This window comes from Phaethon aethereus (genome assembly GCF_964289735.1).
Source record: "Phaethon aethereus genome assembly, chromosome: 21".
Taxonomy (NCBI): domain Eukaryota; kingdom Metazoa; phylum Chordata; class Aves; order Phaethontiformes; family Phaethontidae; genus Phaethon; species Phaethon aethereus.
The window spans coordinates 8,763,294-8,781,142 of NC_138597.1; the positions used below are offsets into that span (position 1 = coordinate 8,763,294).

A 17,849-nucleotide genomic window follows, 5' to 3' on the forward strand; every position below is an offset into this window, starting at 1 on the left:
TGCAGGTTTATAGTGAGAGTCGTACCAAGGTTACAACTATCAAAGTATTTATTGGAAATTATAAAATTGAAATAATAGCTATACATTATATACACACAGTTACCATTTTAGAAAATAGGGTTTCATAGTTGACAAAGTTCAAGAGAAAGTTCAACTACATCAGTACTAGAGTCATCTCGAAATCCAGACTTCCTTCTCCACGCTTTAGTTGCTACATCACTTCGTTCAAATGCAATCACAGTACTTTACACATTGGAGTTTGGGTACGCTCCTTCAAATAAATAATTTATAAATACAAAACCTTCAGATTGGGCACCGGGGTTTGACCCCTTTCCTCACTCTTCTTCAAACTTGTGAGCAGTTGTAGTGCAAATGAGTGTTATTTTACCTCTTCTCTTTCTAAGTAACACAGACAGAAGTTGTCCTTACTCAGAAGCGCCATGGAGTCTCCACTAGAGTGCCAGGAGAGAGACATGATCTGGAAGTCACCTGCAGAAACAGATCAGAGCATGTCAGTGAGAAGCCGACAGTCCATCCTCTTCCCCTAGGAAAAGGGAGTCAGGCACACACATTGGGAAAATACCTTCCCCACCCTGGAAGCCTTAACAGGGTGTTGGGTTTTGTTACTGCTGCAGTAGAGTCAATCTGTTCTCCAGTACAGCAGGCAGATGAGCTGCGCTACTGACTCTTGCCCCCACACCTACAGTTACTTTGGAGAACAAAGAGAATCACACGTAGATTTTGTGGACTCGTCATTCCAATGCAAACAGATGCCTCAAGATCTGCGGCGCTGCATACCCCGGTGATATTGCCACTCCTTGTGTAGGGCTGAAAGAGCTGAATCTTTGTGATTTTTTTTTCTGTTTAATATGCAGAAAGACATTTACGTGATCTAGCTAATGGTCTCATATCACTTACTGCCAGTCATAAAACTTCTCATCACGCAGGCTGGCTTAGGGATCAGGTTCACATGTGTTCTTTCACACATCAGATTTACCATGCACATTTTTCCCCATTAGTGTTTTGTTGTAGTTTAGTTGTTTTCAGAATACCCAAAACCATTAAAGGCATTTCAGAGTCTTTATTTTGGCGCTTGGCATTCTGCGCAGTTACAGTTTCTAGGTAAACAAACTGATATGAATATAAATCTTGAGAAAGAATTCAACATACCATACAATTAAAGCAACAATTAAATCATTGTTAGTCCCCGTGCTCTGTCCTTGATATATTTTGTCATGTTTGCTATGTCGAGTTATGAACTCCTCCTTCTGAGGACAGAAATACCTGGTTTTAAAAAGCTCCAGGAACACATTGGAGCCACTTATATGATAATGCCTGGACCGGTTTAGAAGAGGAAAAAAAATGGTTTTGTGAAGAAGCAGCTGATGGCTTGTGGAAGATATTGCAGGCAGCCTTACCTTCCACTGGAACCTGCACTGACACACAGCCAGCCGGGGACCATAAGTAGACTTTGCTGTTTCCTGTACACAGAGCGAGTCGAGGTTGTCGTGGATCCCACTGGAAAGATTGGATCGCGCACATCTGCTCTAAGACTACAAACAGTTTCAGCTTTTGAATGTCCCAGATCCAGACAGCGTTAGGAATGTTGTCTGTCAGAAAAGGAAGAGGTAATCATGTAAATACCTGAAGGAGAAAAAGATAGCACTTTTTTTATTTTTTTAAGAAATGGGCATTAATTGAGGTCTAACACAACACAAACTGTTTAGGTATACCACAGGTTTAACCCCACTACAGTTTTGCCTAGCAGTGCCTTCAGTTTTGCCTTGGAAATATTGCAAAAGGTATACAAGAAGTGACTTAGTTCGTCCTCCAGTCCTTCACTGCCTGTTACCAAATCATTCACAATTACGCTGCTGTTGATGGGTTTTGCATCTGAACACTGTTTTTGCATCCAGACATAAACAGTCCTTCAGGATCACCAAAGGGAAAGATTAAACATTAATTCCATGACTTTCACTATTTGAGGTAATCAAAAGGCCCCTACTACCAGGTTGTGAAGAATTCTGCATTTCAAGAGACACTTGACATAAACGAAGGAGGAAAGATACCTCTGAACATGAAAAGCATACTATTTTCAGTAAATACAAAGCCAAGACCGAGTTAATGCACTGATATGCAGTTCTAGCAGCTCCCAAGACTTCAGGTATGCTAGAAGACATGGTTCTGAATTTCCTCTGTAGTTACACATTTGCACAAGGGAGAGCTGTTTTTTAGATAGGGCTGTGAGACTTCTCATGGTGCAAAATAACTGACCAACTATCATCCTCAGTTCTCTTATGAAAACACACCACACACAATGAGTAGGTTTCTCCTTTAATATAGGGCAGTAGGAACTTACCATTTTTAGTTGCCAGGAAACAGTTATCTGGACTGAATGCCAACATCCCAATTCCCATTTTGGGATTTGCCCTGTCGGCAGCTGGTTTGATGTACTGTAAAGAAACTGGCATCTGGGAAATGTCATCTGGAATTTGAAATAAAAGTACTTTACTAAGCAAGCCTGAATGGGCAAAATATTTACATTCCAACTGTTAAAAACCTCTCATCTCTGAAGTGATAGGACCATATTTTACTCTTCTCCAAGATGTTCCAATCAAAAGCTGCAATTGTTTTAAGGTATTGCATCTTCATATAAACAGCTTACTATTCTTGCCCTTCTACAAAAAAAGAAAGGCTGGAAACCCAGGCAAGTCTGAGATTCAACTATGAAAAAAGGAAAGCTCAAATTCTCCGCTACCTTTTAATTAGCATTTCAAATGAACACCAATGCAAAATAAAGGTGATTTACAGTACCACAAACAATAAGACAGTAAAAAAACCAAAGAACAAATAGAAAAAGATACTAGTAGTACATTGTCTGCCATCTCTTTCATATTTTGAAGCCTGTTGTCTGGAGGTAAGTTTAAAGCATTGCTACAACTACAGCTTCTCAGACAAAAGCCAAATGGCCTTTTTCATGCTCTGCTTTTTTACTTAAGCTGACACCTAAGGAATTACTTACTATTCTAAAACAGACAGCAAGAACAACACCTTCTGATTTTTTTTTTAATTATTTGAACTACCACACACTATGGTAAGATTCTTAATTGCAATAGGTCTTCTGCTTCTAGCAGTTACCTGCAGCCATTAAACTAAGTCGTAAAATAACATTGCATAGCTCGAACAAAACAGAAACAAATCCACTCAACGCTAAGACAACTTTTGCAAGCAACTCCAAGACTGAGATCTGGCTGCTATTTCTACGCCCAAGCAACAACAGGTCTTTTCTACGCTATCCTGCTAGCCTTCCACCTGCCTTCAAAGCACCATGCAGACAGCAGCGCCTTGTGCAGGGTGCTTACCGCTCTGGGAGCTCTTCAGTTAACTCGGGAGCCTTGAGCCAAGCATCAAAGAGGCAGAGTTCGCCTATAATGCTTACAGAAAGACTCCACGCGGCAAACTCAAGTGTCTCATTTTAGTAAACTTTGGCTTACATTTACTTTGTGTGCTGAAGCGAGAACTAGCCAACGTTCTTGTTGGAGGGAAAGAAAGTCTCTCTGTTTCAACAGATGGGGATTTCTCCACTTCTTTATACACAATCTACAAAGAAACAAGTGAGAGTTCTATAGACAGAAGGGCCTTGGAGAATTGGAACACGGGCTATTACCAAATCACCCACATCCCACTAACTCATTTGCAAGTGTATTATATCTCTGCGTCCCCTAGTTCATCAGTGGAGAAAAAGGCTTCAGTAGGCAAATACCAAATCCAGCATTCTCAGTGAATCGTTTGCTATTTGGAACCATGATCAGGAAAACACTCCCGTGACAAATAAACGAACCTTGAAGTCTATGAAGAATGAGCCTGCCAGAGTACCCCTCATTTGTTATTCCCAAGAGCTAAATCTGGCAGTACAATAAATCACCTTCATCACAACGGAACATAGATTTCATTTTTGCAGTAAAGAATCTTTAATCGGATATTATCATAAATAAATGCAAACAACGGGCCACACTGCAGAAGGAAACAGCAAACGTATTTTAGTAGTGTGCCTTCGACAGATTATTCCCAAAACACAAGCACCGGGATAAAATGCACCAGCTGCAATTCCTCTCTATGTAGTAGAGATTAAAAGAGCTATTTCTATTTGTTTTTCGTTATATATTTTACACCTAACTGGTAGTAAGGGCATTTTTCACTCGCGAGAAGTTTTGCTGAGGCGCACTTAATGGCTCGTGCCTTGGTTGAGAGGCACCACCACAGTCACGTGCATATTGCAGACTTGGAGTCTACCATGTAAATCCTTACAGGACATCCATCCAAATGCAAGACTAGTCCTTCCCCTGCAGTGGCGTGCAGCACTTCCACAGTGCATGTTCTCTTTGCCCTGATGGATGAGAACAGCTTGTGATTTTTGGAACAAAAGCTACAGCGCTCTGCCTGCTGCCAGCTACCCAGAATCTGCTGGGCCTTGCATATACACGTATGCAAGGATAAAAATAAATGATGACAGATGTTTACAGGAAATGCTCTTTAGGTGAGCTGGATAAGCTTGTACATACAAGACGTAAATCACAATCCAGTTCCAATGCTATTTAAAGTCACAAATTGTATAAAACTGAGAAAAATCTCTCCCGTTTCCGTTTGCCATCATCTGCATAGCCAAATCCGTAACGCAAGCACCACATACGTCAAAATACACTGGCATACGACAAAAGCCATCTGAGAACCTCAGCTAGTGCTCAAGCTGAGAGGATCATATGTGCACATTCCATCAAACTTGGAAGGATCCCTCTATTTTTCTTATGTCCCCAAATCCTCATGCAGTTTCCCAAGCCCTCTTTACGCATTAGGAAGGGAAAAAGCAAGATCTCCAGAATGAAATGTATTTACGAGCATCTTTCAGATACAAACAGCAGCGTCACAGTGCTGCTGCTGATTCAACCGATGTTGGATCCATACTTACAGTCCTGGAGTTAGCAATGGTTGTTGGATGCTCAAACTCTGCAATCTTCTTCCAAGTTACATGGTTCAAGATACGCACCTGATTCAAGAAAGCATTGCAAGACAAAGCCGTTATGACAAAGTTCTACAAAAGGCTTAGATAAAAGAGGGAAAATAAACCTACTTCTTACCTTTTCATCATAGCTGCCAATTGCCAAAAATTGACTGCTGGGACTCCAGGCGATTGATTTTATGCCTAGCGACCATTCATAAGCCCGATACGTGGATAGCAGTCTGCCATCAAGGGAGTACAGCAATATTTTATACTGAAACATAAACAGATGAATTCTAAAGACTAACATTCTTGTTAAAAGCCATAGACAGGCGAAACCATTCCTTCCAAACTCTCGCTGCTTAAAATGCAGCAAGTTAAATACAAAGGGCATGGCTTCTTGTCTGTCACTTGAGAGAAGAGGCTCTAGGCTTCCAGTTCGGCTCTGTTGGCACTCACGGAACACGTCCACCCTGTCCGCAAGAGCACAAACACCCCACCGGGCCTGAACAACGGCCCATCCAGCCCAACACGCTTCAACAACATCAGTAGCAGATGCCATTATGCAGACTCTCATGCTCCTTCAGCATCTGCAAGCCATCTGATCAGGGATGGAACAACCCTGCCCATTCCCAGGACTACTTGTTTTGATCATGCTGCCCATAACTTTATGGCCACAGGAGGGCACTTTTCTATACCTAGACGTTCACCTACTCGGAGCAGAAAGCATAGCATATATATATATGCCTTGCTAACTTTCTGGATGAGTATTTTGACTTCACTGTAAAATTACTGTGCAACACAACGTAAAGCAAAATGGTAGAAGAGTCTTAGAGAAGACTTCTTTTGTTATTCTTTTATTATTTCAATAGTGGCTTCTGCAATGTTTACAATCATTTCTTTTCCCAAGGAAAATTAGAAAGAAAGCTAGTAAGATAATTTGCTGTCATTAAATATGTATGTAACAGTTTGACATTCACTTGTAAGGACATCCATTACCAATACAAGTATAATCTTTAAAATGGTTTGAGTTTAGCTTCTGTTATGTTTAAAAAAAAAAAATAACACTAGTTCTTTTAGTTGCCGATTTATACATGGCAGCTACAAGCCAACTTGAAGTCTCCAAGAAAATATTCTGCTTTTCCCTCATACCTCCAGACACGTATCCCACGCTGCCAAAACACAGCCATTGGGAGCCCATTCAATCCCAAACAGATCTTGCGTTTCCGTGTCAAAATGCTGTCCCCAGAAGAGAAAAAACAAACCCATTTGTAATAGTATACTAACAAATACTAGTGCACCTGATCTAACACAGGCCTCAGTTTTATCCTCTGAAGTGCTACCACAAATGCAAAAGAGCCTTTTGTATGCTAGTGTAGAAACAGAAATATTTTCTTTTGCCACAGTATGCTGCATTCACTGGTTCTTTGGTTTCCCTTTAAAGAAAAGGCAAAAAGTTGCTATACCTTAAAACAAACAGCATTTCATAAGAAAATAAAAGTAGTTACACTGAATCAGCCAAGAAATCTAGCTAGCCTAATTCATTGCCTCAGAGAGACTGGTACAGGATCATTAGGGAAAAGCTTGGGAACATTTACAAGCATTTAGTGCTATTCCCCAAATTTTGCTATCAGCTTCTAATGAGACGCATAAATCCTGAGCCAGAGGTGACAATACATGCGGACTAGTTCTTATGGTGTTTTAATTCTCAAATCCACCTGGCCCTCCGAGACATGCTGGTGTGCATTCTTCCCAGACTAGTCTCATCGTTAAACGGATAATACGACAATTTATATTATACATCTCAAATGATCTCTTTATCAAGCGTTTGATACTTTCATTATTATTAATGCAGCAGTGTTTATTGTAAATAAGCTCAGGCAAGAATTTAAAGGTGAAATTTTGCATTCCATCAGAAAGTCCTTAAGAACATATATTATATTTTGGTCTCCTCACCAGCATACTGCTTCAGAAGTATGCCCACAGACCTGCGAAGGAGCCAGATGCTGGATAGAAAATGCATTGGCAAGTCTAAAACCAGATTACCGAAGCGACCGAGTATAGCATGCGGCATATGCTTGTAGTCCACGCAGAAGCAGTGGAAGGCAAGGATGTAGCTTACTCTCAGTAGCTGCCAGTCACTGCATACAAAGATGCTAACGAAGTCCTTGCAGTCACGCCTTTCTGCTACTGCCATATAGCGGCCATCCTTAGTGAAAGCTATCCCTGCCAATGAGAGAAAGTTAATTAAAAAAACCCAAAAGAGAGAGAAAACAAGACAGAATAGCTGACGAGCCTTCTGTGAAAAGTGGTTACTCCCAATTTAAAGAAACAGTAAAAAAGAGAAGGAAAAATATCTTCACAGAAGATCACATTCATAAGGCAATGCATCATTTTACTAATTTGCTTGTGTTGGCAGTTCTTAAACTTTGACGATACTATTTCTAAGGATGCAGCTTCACGGCTATTGCAGAACTTCAGCACGCTTCAAAAACCACGTTTGATTACTGACAGACAGTTGTTATATAAAACCCACAGATTTCAAATAAACAGTTCATTTAGTCTAGCTAAATGGATTAGTTATGCAACCATCCGTACTCCACCAACTTCCAGGCATCGGTCCCCGTCCGCTCTTATTTTACATGTAATACTTAATTGCCTTTGTCATATATGGGATATTACTATATACGAGCCTCAGGCAGGAAACTGCTAACCACAGCCATGTGGCTAGACAGTCCCGACAAGAGCTTCCCTTTCAAGCCTTTTCCTGTGTAAAAGATGACAAAAGCCACTTTGGATTAGTGTTTTTCATCACCAATACATCCAGCTTAATTTCACGTCTCAAAGGACCCTTCAGAGGGGAACACAACAGAAAGACGCGTATTTGGAGCGTGGGCACACAGATCAGCCGTAATCCTTCGTTCGCAGCGAGAAAACGACAACCCCAGAGCACATCTAAGCGCGCTGTGGCAGCAGGTGATGCCCAGCTCCTGACCTCGAAGACCCGAGCCCCCAGCAAGGAGGGTGCCAGAGTCTGTCCCGAAACACATGTTTCCTCGTTACACGTCACGTTCATCTTCCCCCTTCTGCCGTATTAAAACATACCATTCCTGCATTAGCTTTGCGACACTTACCCTGCTGACAAGCTTTGGGATACTTGATGTAAGACACCGATTTTGTACACAAGGACCACACAGTTATCCGCAGCTGTCACAAAGAGAAGACGACAAGGAAGTATTTGTTTATTTTTGTAGATAAAAAAAAATAAGTAAATAGAAACCCATAAACCTAATTCAAGAACACAAAGTAGATCAATATACCTTCTGTGGTTAATTAAACTTTGCAGCTACTCTCTGTAGCTCAAACACAAAGCCCTGGGAAGTAACTGTGAGGAATGACCTCCCAACCACCACATTAAAACACAGTTTCAACTGTCACAGAATCTGGAAGAGGGGTAAGAAGTTTCTCACATTTATGAGCAGGTGGGACGTTACAGGAGCTTATGAACATCGTATCACTTGGGACAAGGCTACCAGGTATGAAAATTTAGCTGTGTTTTTCACCTTTTAGACACAGTCAGGTTTGACAGCTAATTTGCATTTTGCTCTTCCCTCCTCAGCCACCCTCCTCAGCAACATCACATAATTACCGAAAGAACAAGAACAGAACCAAAACACGGTGTGCAAAGCAAGGCATTGAACATCTCATTTTGGGGTATTTGGCTTGTGCATCCATAAAACACAAAAATTGCAGAGAAGGCAGTCAGCTGCAAAAGCAGCCTCTCCACAGCTCTTCAAGGTCACAGCCTGCATTCTGGAAGCTCTGCGTTGCCATCTGCAGATTATTCAATTAAAAACAAATACTTCCTCTCCCTTAGCAACGGCAGCCACCCCAGACATATGTGCATCAATCAGTGTGTCATGCGAACCTTTGCATTTATATCTGGAGCGAGGAATGTTTCCAGTGCAGTTTTTCTCTTGTGTTTTCCTACATTTTGTGGCACCAAGGAAGAGATACTAGAACAGATGCAGGTAAAACCGTTCTTGCAATAAAGCGCCCTGGTCATAAAGCTACCTTTCCCAGACCCACTGAACAAGAAAAATAGTTCTGATGCATTATATAAGTAAAACTTCAGCACTGTCTACCATTTCATCCTCCTCCTGCATCAGATGCAGGCCATCAGCATCACCGTCAGTCTCGGGAAAAAGTTTCTGCTACGCTTTTTTGTCCTGGATGCACGTTTTCCTTCCCTGAAGTAATATTCAGTGGTGCCAAAGGACCCCAAGGTAGAATCCTATGTATCTGTTCTACCTGGAAAAGCTACAGACTGTGCGTTGCAGGAGAACTCGGACTTTTTTTTTCCTTGCTGATATTATCATTTTTGCTAGAAAGCACGATTCAAGTAATTGACATCATGTTCAAACCAAACTTCAGAACCCTAATAAATGCTGCCGCCTTCCAGAGATATGTGGAGGCCCAAGGCAAAACAGCAGCATTAGCTGTCTTCCCTACTGCTTTTTATACACAGAACAACATTTTGAGACTTGAAGAGACAACATAAAACAAATTATTTCTTTTTAAATTTATTACAGGAAAGAGCACAACCAGATCAGATTCCAGTCTGCTTCTATCTAACGTTTAAAAAAAGGTATTGGACCGCTATTTAATGCGGTGTTTATTATTCTCTTCCTTTATTTTACAGGCATGAAATTACAACTAGACATCTATAGCACCACCTTCAAGTTCAGCAGGTCCTAGAGGAATCCATGAGATGAACTACATTAATCAAGTTTTATCACTGCAACTGCTCACTTCCGGACATACAAAAATACAGCACTGTTAGCCTGCTCTTCATGCAAGATTTACTTTAAAAATACCAACACAATGCCTACTCACATTCTTCTATGGCAACTGCAATAGTGATATGCTACTTGCTCCTATTAATTGCAGCGTTAAATGTACTTGCTCCTACTCCTCCCTCGACCAAAACACGCAGCGTACACAACCCGCATTCTACAGCCACTTAATACAAGCTTAGCAGCTGCAAGCTTTGAATGCTGAGGTCTAGATTGTAATTTTTCCTGGCAAAGGCATCCCAGTTTACATTTGTGCTGCTACTTGGCCTCACCATCAACTCACCTGGCCTTCTGTGCGTCAAACGCACTTCTGTCCTGGACCAGGTAGGCTGGCTGACAGCCTCAAAACAGGGCAAAACCCTCCTGCTCACATCAAGCTCAAGGACATGGGAAGAGGAAAATCCCTAGAGAGGAGAAAAAGCACCTCAACATGCCAAGCTCTTACTGTTGCCTCTGCCTTGCCCAAGACGCCACTGCCAAAGAGAAAAGGCAAGTACACCTTGGTTTTGAAAAGTCTTTCCACATCTGTCTCCACTTCACCCTTGGGTTCCACCCTCTCTTTGCCGTTCAGACAGAACCTTCTCTAAATGGGTTGAGTTTTGTCACTCTCCAGAGAAAGACACTAGTAATGGTCTCCCTGTTTGTTCTTGTCATGTTGCGCTTAACCGCTGAGCATGCACTTCACCGGCACCGAAAGTTTCAGTAACATTAAACGTCGATATTGTTGGAGCGGTACTGTATTGCCCCATATACCTCCCCGACACATCATTTCTAGCATGGACGGCATAAACTGCGATACTGCCATGGCAGTACTGGGGAGTGACTACCACCCAACCAACACGCAGTCGTGGGATGTTTACACCCAGTCTATAAGAAACCCCACAAAAGTACACCTTTGAAAACAAAGGTCTATTATTACACTAGATGCCTAAAACCCTTTGGCAACCAAAGCACTTCACCTTCAGACCAGATCTAAATGGGTCACAACGCACCCATAACAACTCAGAAGATCCTCTATTTGACTTCAGTGTATCTCTCCTGAAAAGGCTGCAAGCCGCTAAGGGAAGCACACAACTGCAAGTCGGAGACTTGTATATGGTCTGCCGTAAATTCATTGCAACCTCTTGCCCAAGTCACACGACACACAACCTGAAGGCTTTGCCCTAGAAGCATGCAAAAGCAAACCAGTCTGATCCCCAACATTAGGATTCTTTTCGGTTGTTCTATTTGCATACACTCAACCATTTTCATAAACTGAGAAAGTTGCATTATGTGCTTAACCCAGGACTTACACCTCTCTTACCTGGATTAACAATATGTTTAAACTGTGACAAAAAGGGAAAACCTTCATATTCCCCACTGGGACTGAAACAATCTTGCCCAAGCTGCCAACATAAAGCCAACATATAGCCCAAGAAATCTTATTTTACAGCTAGCAGATCTGATTATGCGAGACCGAAACATAAAATGCACAGAAGGTAAAAAAGGAAAGACAAACACTTCTAAAGTTACCAGAAATTGCATTGCTTTTATTTGCTTTTCTCGGAGGCTTTGTGGGGAGGGGAGAATTGCTTGTACAGCAGGAGAATAGATCGTGGTCAATTAAGTCTGCAGCAAGCACTTCTTCACTGACCATCTTGAAGGCTACTTTCTCTTGAGCGTAGACAACTCGATTAAGCGGAGTTGTCAAACTCAAATCCTAACGATAACGGTGTCTGAGAAGTTTTCAGCTGTTGTTTTGCAGTGGAAAAAAAAACCAAAAGCAGAAGCATTTTTAAAATAGCCTAAAAACAGCTGAGAAATAAAGAGTATTTAGATGGTAACGTGATAAACAGTCTCCAGTGCTGGGTTCAGGACTACGGCCCAACGTTGACAGCTATAGGCAGGTGTAAGACTGGTGATTTTCAACAGATAAAAACACACTTTTAAACAACCTTGCATCTCAAATGACTGTCAACTTTTGTCCCAGACTTGACTGGGTCACAAGGCCTCCTTACATAGCAGTGTCTGTCAGCACCGGATTTCAGAAGATTATTCAGAGTACATTCCTCGACAGAAAGCATTTTTCAACCAACGCAGCCATTTACAGTTACTAAGGATTAGCTCCAATATACACAGAAACACACACTTTTTTCCCCTGCTGCTATACTTCGAAAGAAGCTTCGGTACTTAACGTGGAACTAGAGAAAGTACAATCTACATAACTTATAAGTACGGCTCTTGACAGAAACAGTCAAGAACAATGCTGCTGATCTTCAAACTATTTATCACAAAACATGAGAGTCACGAGGAAGCAGAGGATCTGTTTGCTTTCTCTGTATCATTTATCTGCTGCTCTTGTTTGAGCTCCACATGTGCCTATGAATTCAGGTGGAATGGCGGCACCGTAAGAGGAGAGATACCTGGTGCAACACCTTCCACAGGAGACACGGAAAATGTGGAATCTTCTAGCAATCAGCTTGCCATGATACACACTGCAGGCATGCAGAACTGCCTCACAAAACGGAGTGGATTTCAGCAGGAGAGGAAGCACCCACTACAAAATAAGTAATAAGTAAACAGCTGTGGAACAACAAGCTGCTTTCCAGCGCACCGCATGAATCAATATAATCAACATGGTGTTCCAACTTTTCCAGATTCCAGATAGACTTTGCATAGCAGGCTTTCAGACTGTGTTTTTCCAACTAATTTAGATTTGCTCCTGATTAGTTAAATGAGAAAAAAAGTACCTCCTCCTTTCCCCCCCACCCCAAACCTGCTTTTCCTAACAGAACTGTACTCTAGCTCGATATAAGCAACAAGGTGATGAAAAATCAAGTTGCAACTATTCTGACCAATTCTCATGTGTATCTGTAAGATATAAGCAGAGAACTGAAGGAAAAAAAAGCCTTCCAAGTTTGGAAGTACCTTTGAATATATCCAGCTGCCTCGTAAAAATAGTTTTTGCCTGGCAAAACCTAGCAGGTCTGTACCTCAGCTTGCAGTTTGCCAGTCTGGGTGGTAGCACTGACGGTCCCCAACAGAAGGAAATCCTGCAATCCAGCATAGCAAGAGTCTAACGAACAGGCCTACATCTTTGCTACATCTCGGCAGGACCTCTATCCTAGATGCTGACAGAATGGCCCCTCCACACATAACACTTAAGCTAACGTACAGCACAAAGATGCTTTCAAAGTTTTGGGGCAAGTAACTAAGTACGACGTACACTTTTGTAATTAAGCACGGTAAACCCCTCTGCACCTGCCAGTAATCCACTTTGGTGAAAGCCAATCCCCTACCAAGTGAAACAAGAGTCTCTATACAGCCCCTCCAATATGACTGTATCTTTTAGTTGCCTTGTTTACCCTGCTGCTTATTGCAGCAACTGTGTAAAGATTTAGACAGGTATCCATGCTGTTCAACATTTCTGTACATGGTGGAACAATTCTGGGACCCAAAAACCTGCACGTTATTACAGACTTACCTCCAACAAAATTATCCCGTTTGCAGAGTTATGTCAATATAAGCACATATAGAGTGTTGCTGCCCATCTCCAAAGACTGAACAGAGTCAAAAAGGATTTTGGAAACGGGTGTCAGAATTCATCTGCACTCATCTCGAGTTAGGAACTGCACACCAGTCACGTCAAACAACCCGCAGCATTATTCACTCTAACGCTGACCCCAAAAAGAACTTGACTGCAAGTTAAACGACAAATCATTTTTCTGAGGCACTAGTAAGTATGGATTGCTAGAAATAAATGAGCACAACCGTATCCTTTAAAAAAATGCTAGGAATGAGAAAGATATTCGTGAGCTTACAGTGGACCTCAAACCTGGACCTGAAGAATTACGAGTAATTACTTGGCACTGATTGAAAACGTCAGGCTACCAAAGCCAAGCTGTGCTGGCTGACAGGGAACCCCCAAGCAATCACCCAATTTGATAATGTATGTAAGACACCAATATTAAGTACCCTGACAGTTTCTGTCTCGAGTACTACTCCTGTCTGTCCCACCAGACTATGGATTTAGCAGCGAGAGAGTAAACACAGCTCAGACATCGGCAGAACCCAGGCAGCTGTCTGACAAAAGTTAATTTAGCAACCTGTTTACAGCTGGAAAGAAAACTTATCCCAACACAGATGCCAACTTGGCACAGGCTTAATGAAATCCTCTAAGGTCAAACCAAGTTCTGTTGGGAGGCAATAAATACTTGCTAGTCCACCCCCACACACACGTGCCACAAGAGACTCACTTGCAGCACATAGCACCAGCCTTCAGTTTGGGTTACTGACAGCAACACTTCTGCCTGGCTAGCAGGCACGTCTTTTCTGACTTCAGGCTGAAATTCTGGGCTTTTTTTTTATTATTATTTTAATCACCATCAGGGCGATTCATTCCTGGGAAAACTAAGGTCTACATTCATCACTCCTCATAACCCACTGTCTAAAGGGGTAGGGGAATGGAAAGAGACTGCTTTATAGCCAGAAAATCTCTACTCTAGTCAGCACTAAAAATCCTTGCCAGCGCTAAACACCCTTGCCAAAGAAATCCACCACGTGTGCATCAGGAACTATGCCGGAGCTGCATGCAAGTTTCTCCACGAGTTCCCCCAACAGCATCAGCATTTGCACTAACCCCAGGCTGCCCACACAGAAGACAAAGCCCCCCCATCTATAGTCCACTGGCACTGGGATTTGCATGAAAAAAGGAAAAATCTTGCAAGGTAACATTTGAATTCGGTGCTAGTGAGGGTTATGACACAATAACCTGTCATCTAAAATCCACCTCCAGTTTTGAGAGGAGTAAATACAGCAAAGAGCAAAGTGTCTTGCATGCAGTTCTTTGCTATTTTCTGACCGTTGATCATTGCACCAAGTAACATGAATCGTCAGCTCTAATCCAAAGACTATAAAGGTGGAGAGTCCAACTTCCACGTGCCTTCCAACAAGTCCAGTGTCCAGCATCCACAAACCGATCTGGATTCCAGAATATGGCTCTCAATCAATAAGCACTTACAGGTGTTTTCATTTTAATTTTGCAAGTGGTTCTACCAAGAGCAGTCTGACTCCTATATGTAAAATGAAAGAATTACAAAAGTATTTCCAGCATCTGGATTTAAATCTCATCTCATAAGTCAATAAACCTCAGACCACATTTTTTAATTCCATAGCCACTCTTAAATATTTATGGTTTGAGGTGGGTTTCTTGCTAGAAAACCCAAGCCCTCCCTGAGCTATAAATACGTTTAATTTCTGAAATTGCTTCCATGAACGCCAGTTATCCCTATACTATTCTCAAACACTTCAAAGCTAAGTCTCCATTTTCTACCATACCATCAGAAGCAAGAGGTTAAAATGTTAACAGAAAAACTAACATCTAAACTACAATTAATCTAGATGACATACATGAATATAGGTGAACTAGATCCACATTCTTTATCACCACTACAGCTTTAAGAGCATTAGGTTATTTTAAGAGGCAAAAGGCAGACAGTAACATCTGATACCATCGAGAGTAATCATGACTTCACACTTACATGGAACTCCGTTGTGTTGAGAATGTGACGACCATCCGGACTCCAGCATGAAGCCACCAATCCCGCTGACCCCTCATCTATCTTACAGTGCCAGTCTGGCTGCTCCAAGGACCAGACCTGGGTCAGAGAGGAAACCAAACAGGCAGTGCTCCAAAGAAACGGCTCCTCAAAACCTCTGCTCACAAGAATACGCTGCAAGCTGAGAACAGGTTCCCGCATCGCATACCAGAGAGGTCAGGAAACCTCTGAACGCCCGTGGCCATGAAGGACTGGCGCTGGATCCCGCTACAAAAGTAAGCCCCACGGCTCCGTGTATTAATACAAGTCATAAAGTAAGATGGTGTGGGTTTTTTTTTCCCCCTGTGATGTCCAACACTTAAAAAAGAAGTTTTAGTCCATTTAATAAGTTTGCATGCATTTATTTCCGACTGCACTAAGAAACCAGTAAGATAATCTCCAGCTTTCATTCATTTTGATAAGTATTTTTATTCTAAACTTGAGGGTTTTTTCAAGCTAAGATGTTTGTCAGGGTCTTAAAAACACTGGCATGCTGGGTTAACCTCAAAGCATGCATTACCGATAATAGCGCCGGTTACTTTAGCAAAAGCATTGGCCGTTAAGCAGCTCTCCCTCGTGCCACACACAAATCCCCAACAAGGAACACGCCCCATCCTGGTTTTGTCCTCACCTGGACAATCCCACGCCTGTACATGGCGCATAATATGAACAGAGAATCAGATGACCATTCTATATGCTGGATCTGATCCAGGCAAGTGTACAGCTGGAGGATCTGGAGGGTACTCGCGTCCCGAACCACCAAACGGTACTGCACGCACGAAGCCTGAAGAAAAACAAAACCAAAGCTGAGCGGGCACACCAACACCGGCTGGAGGGCCACAAGTCGTGACAGAACGCCCAGCCGCTGCCGGCTCGGCGCGCTTCGGACGCGATTCGGATTTTTAACTTCAGAAAAGCTTAACCCGCGACGCGCCCGGAGGCAAACTGCAGCCAAAATAGTTAAACCAGGAGGGAAGGGGGGCTGTCGTCGTAAAAAGAATCCTCATTCATCCTATCGCTGCCGGTTAACTAATCCTGCTTTTTAAAAAATTGTTCTTCACCTCGTAACTGTTACTTTAATTAACCTGAATCGGGTCGCCACAGTAAACACGCTGCTCACCGAGAGCTTCCCAGCCAGCAAGCCGGCCCCGACGCGCAGCGAAGCTTCCGCAGGAGCAGCGGCACCGTCGCTCCTTCCTCAGCGCCCGGCTCCGGGGACCAGGCCGCGGCGGGGGCTGTCCGGGCCCGGCGGCGGCCTCGCTGCCCGGGCTGGCCCCGGCGGCCGCCTCAGGCCGCGGGCCCGCGCACACGCGAGGCCCGCCACAGGGGGTATCACCACCTCTACTCACCAGCCACCTGCCGTCGGGGGAGAAGCGGCCCAGCGGGCCGGAGAGCTTGCACAGCTCCGAGAAATCCATGGTGGAGCGGAGCGGAGCAGCGACCGCGCCGCGGTTCAAACCCGCCCGCTCCGCCCGCCACCCCGGCCCTCGCCCCGCGGCGGAAGCGGGCGGAAGAGGCGGGGCGGCCTGGCCGAACGGCCAATGCGAGCGGCGGGGGGGGGGGGCGCCGCCCCGCGGCACGCCGGGAGCTGTAGTCCTGGGGGGGGCGTGCCCGCCCGAGGGCGCCCGGCGGCGAAGCGGGCGGGAAGCCGCCCCGCGCAAGTGATTATTATGCAAATGAGCCGTTTAATGGCCGTTGTGTGCCAGACGCCGGTCCTCCCTTCCTCCTTCCGGGGTCTCCCTCCCCTGCGGCCCGCCGGCGCCCCCCAGCTTGGCGCTTCTCGGCGGGCGGCATCCTGCGCCCGGGCGCCCCGGCTAATTACTGCCCCTGGCTAATTACTGACAGCAACGGGGGAGCAGGCGGGGTGTCCCAAAAGGTTCCCCAGCTAGCACAGGGGACCTGCAAACTGCAGCGAAATACACCAGTATGCAGGATGCTAATTGGATTAGAATGACTAACTAGCTAACTAACCAACTAACTAGCTAACTAAAGCAGGTTTTGCAGGGAGAAAGAGCCAAGGATCGCCAGCTGAGGGAGAGAAGCCCGGATAACCCCTCCCAGGGCACATATTCCCTCGGGAAACAGCCGCCGCAGGTGCAGCGCACAGTTGTTCTGAGCTGGGACGGGGACGGCCGTGTCCTAAAACCGGTCTGGTCCCTCAGGTGACGAGCACCAAAGCTGAGGAGGCTGCCGTGTCCCTTCCTCGTACCCCCGGCATCTGTGGTGGGCAGCAAGCCCCTCACGGGCGGCCGCTCGGCCCCCCCACCCAGCGCTCCGAGGGGGACCCCACCTCCTTGTTTGGGGAATAGTCGCCGTCATTTGGACAATAAACGTCAGGATCAGAACAAACATCTGAGTCTTGTTTTCATTATGGATTAGGCATTTAGGCCCCAAAAACTGGGTACAGTGACTTGGGTGCGT

At 44.1% G+C, this 17,849-nt stretch overlaps 1 protein-coding gene across 1 annotated transcript; it reads right to left on the minus strand.

The window, feature by feature from the left end:
- Nucleotides 1-379: 379 nt before the first annotated feature.
- WRAP73 (WD repeat containing, antisense to TP73) lies at nucleotides 380-16,846 on the minus strand (the record flags this gene model as incomplete). Its single annotated transcript, XM_082009440.1, has 12 exons — nucleotides 380-489; nucleotides 1,419-1,610; nucleotides 2,360-2,485; nucleotides 3,495-3,600; nucleotides 4,967-5,044; nucleotides 5,136-5,270; nucleotides 6,149-6,235; nucleotides 7,119-7,222; nucleotides 8,131-8,203; nucleotides 15,372-15,488; nucleotides 16,060-16,212; nucleotides 16,778-16,846. 12 exons carry the CDS (start codon nucleotides 16,844-16,846, stop codon nucleotides 380-382), a joined length of 1,350 nt encoding a protein of 449 aa, XP_081865566.1.
- Nucleotides 16,847-17,849: the final 1,003 nt, after the last annotated feature.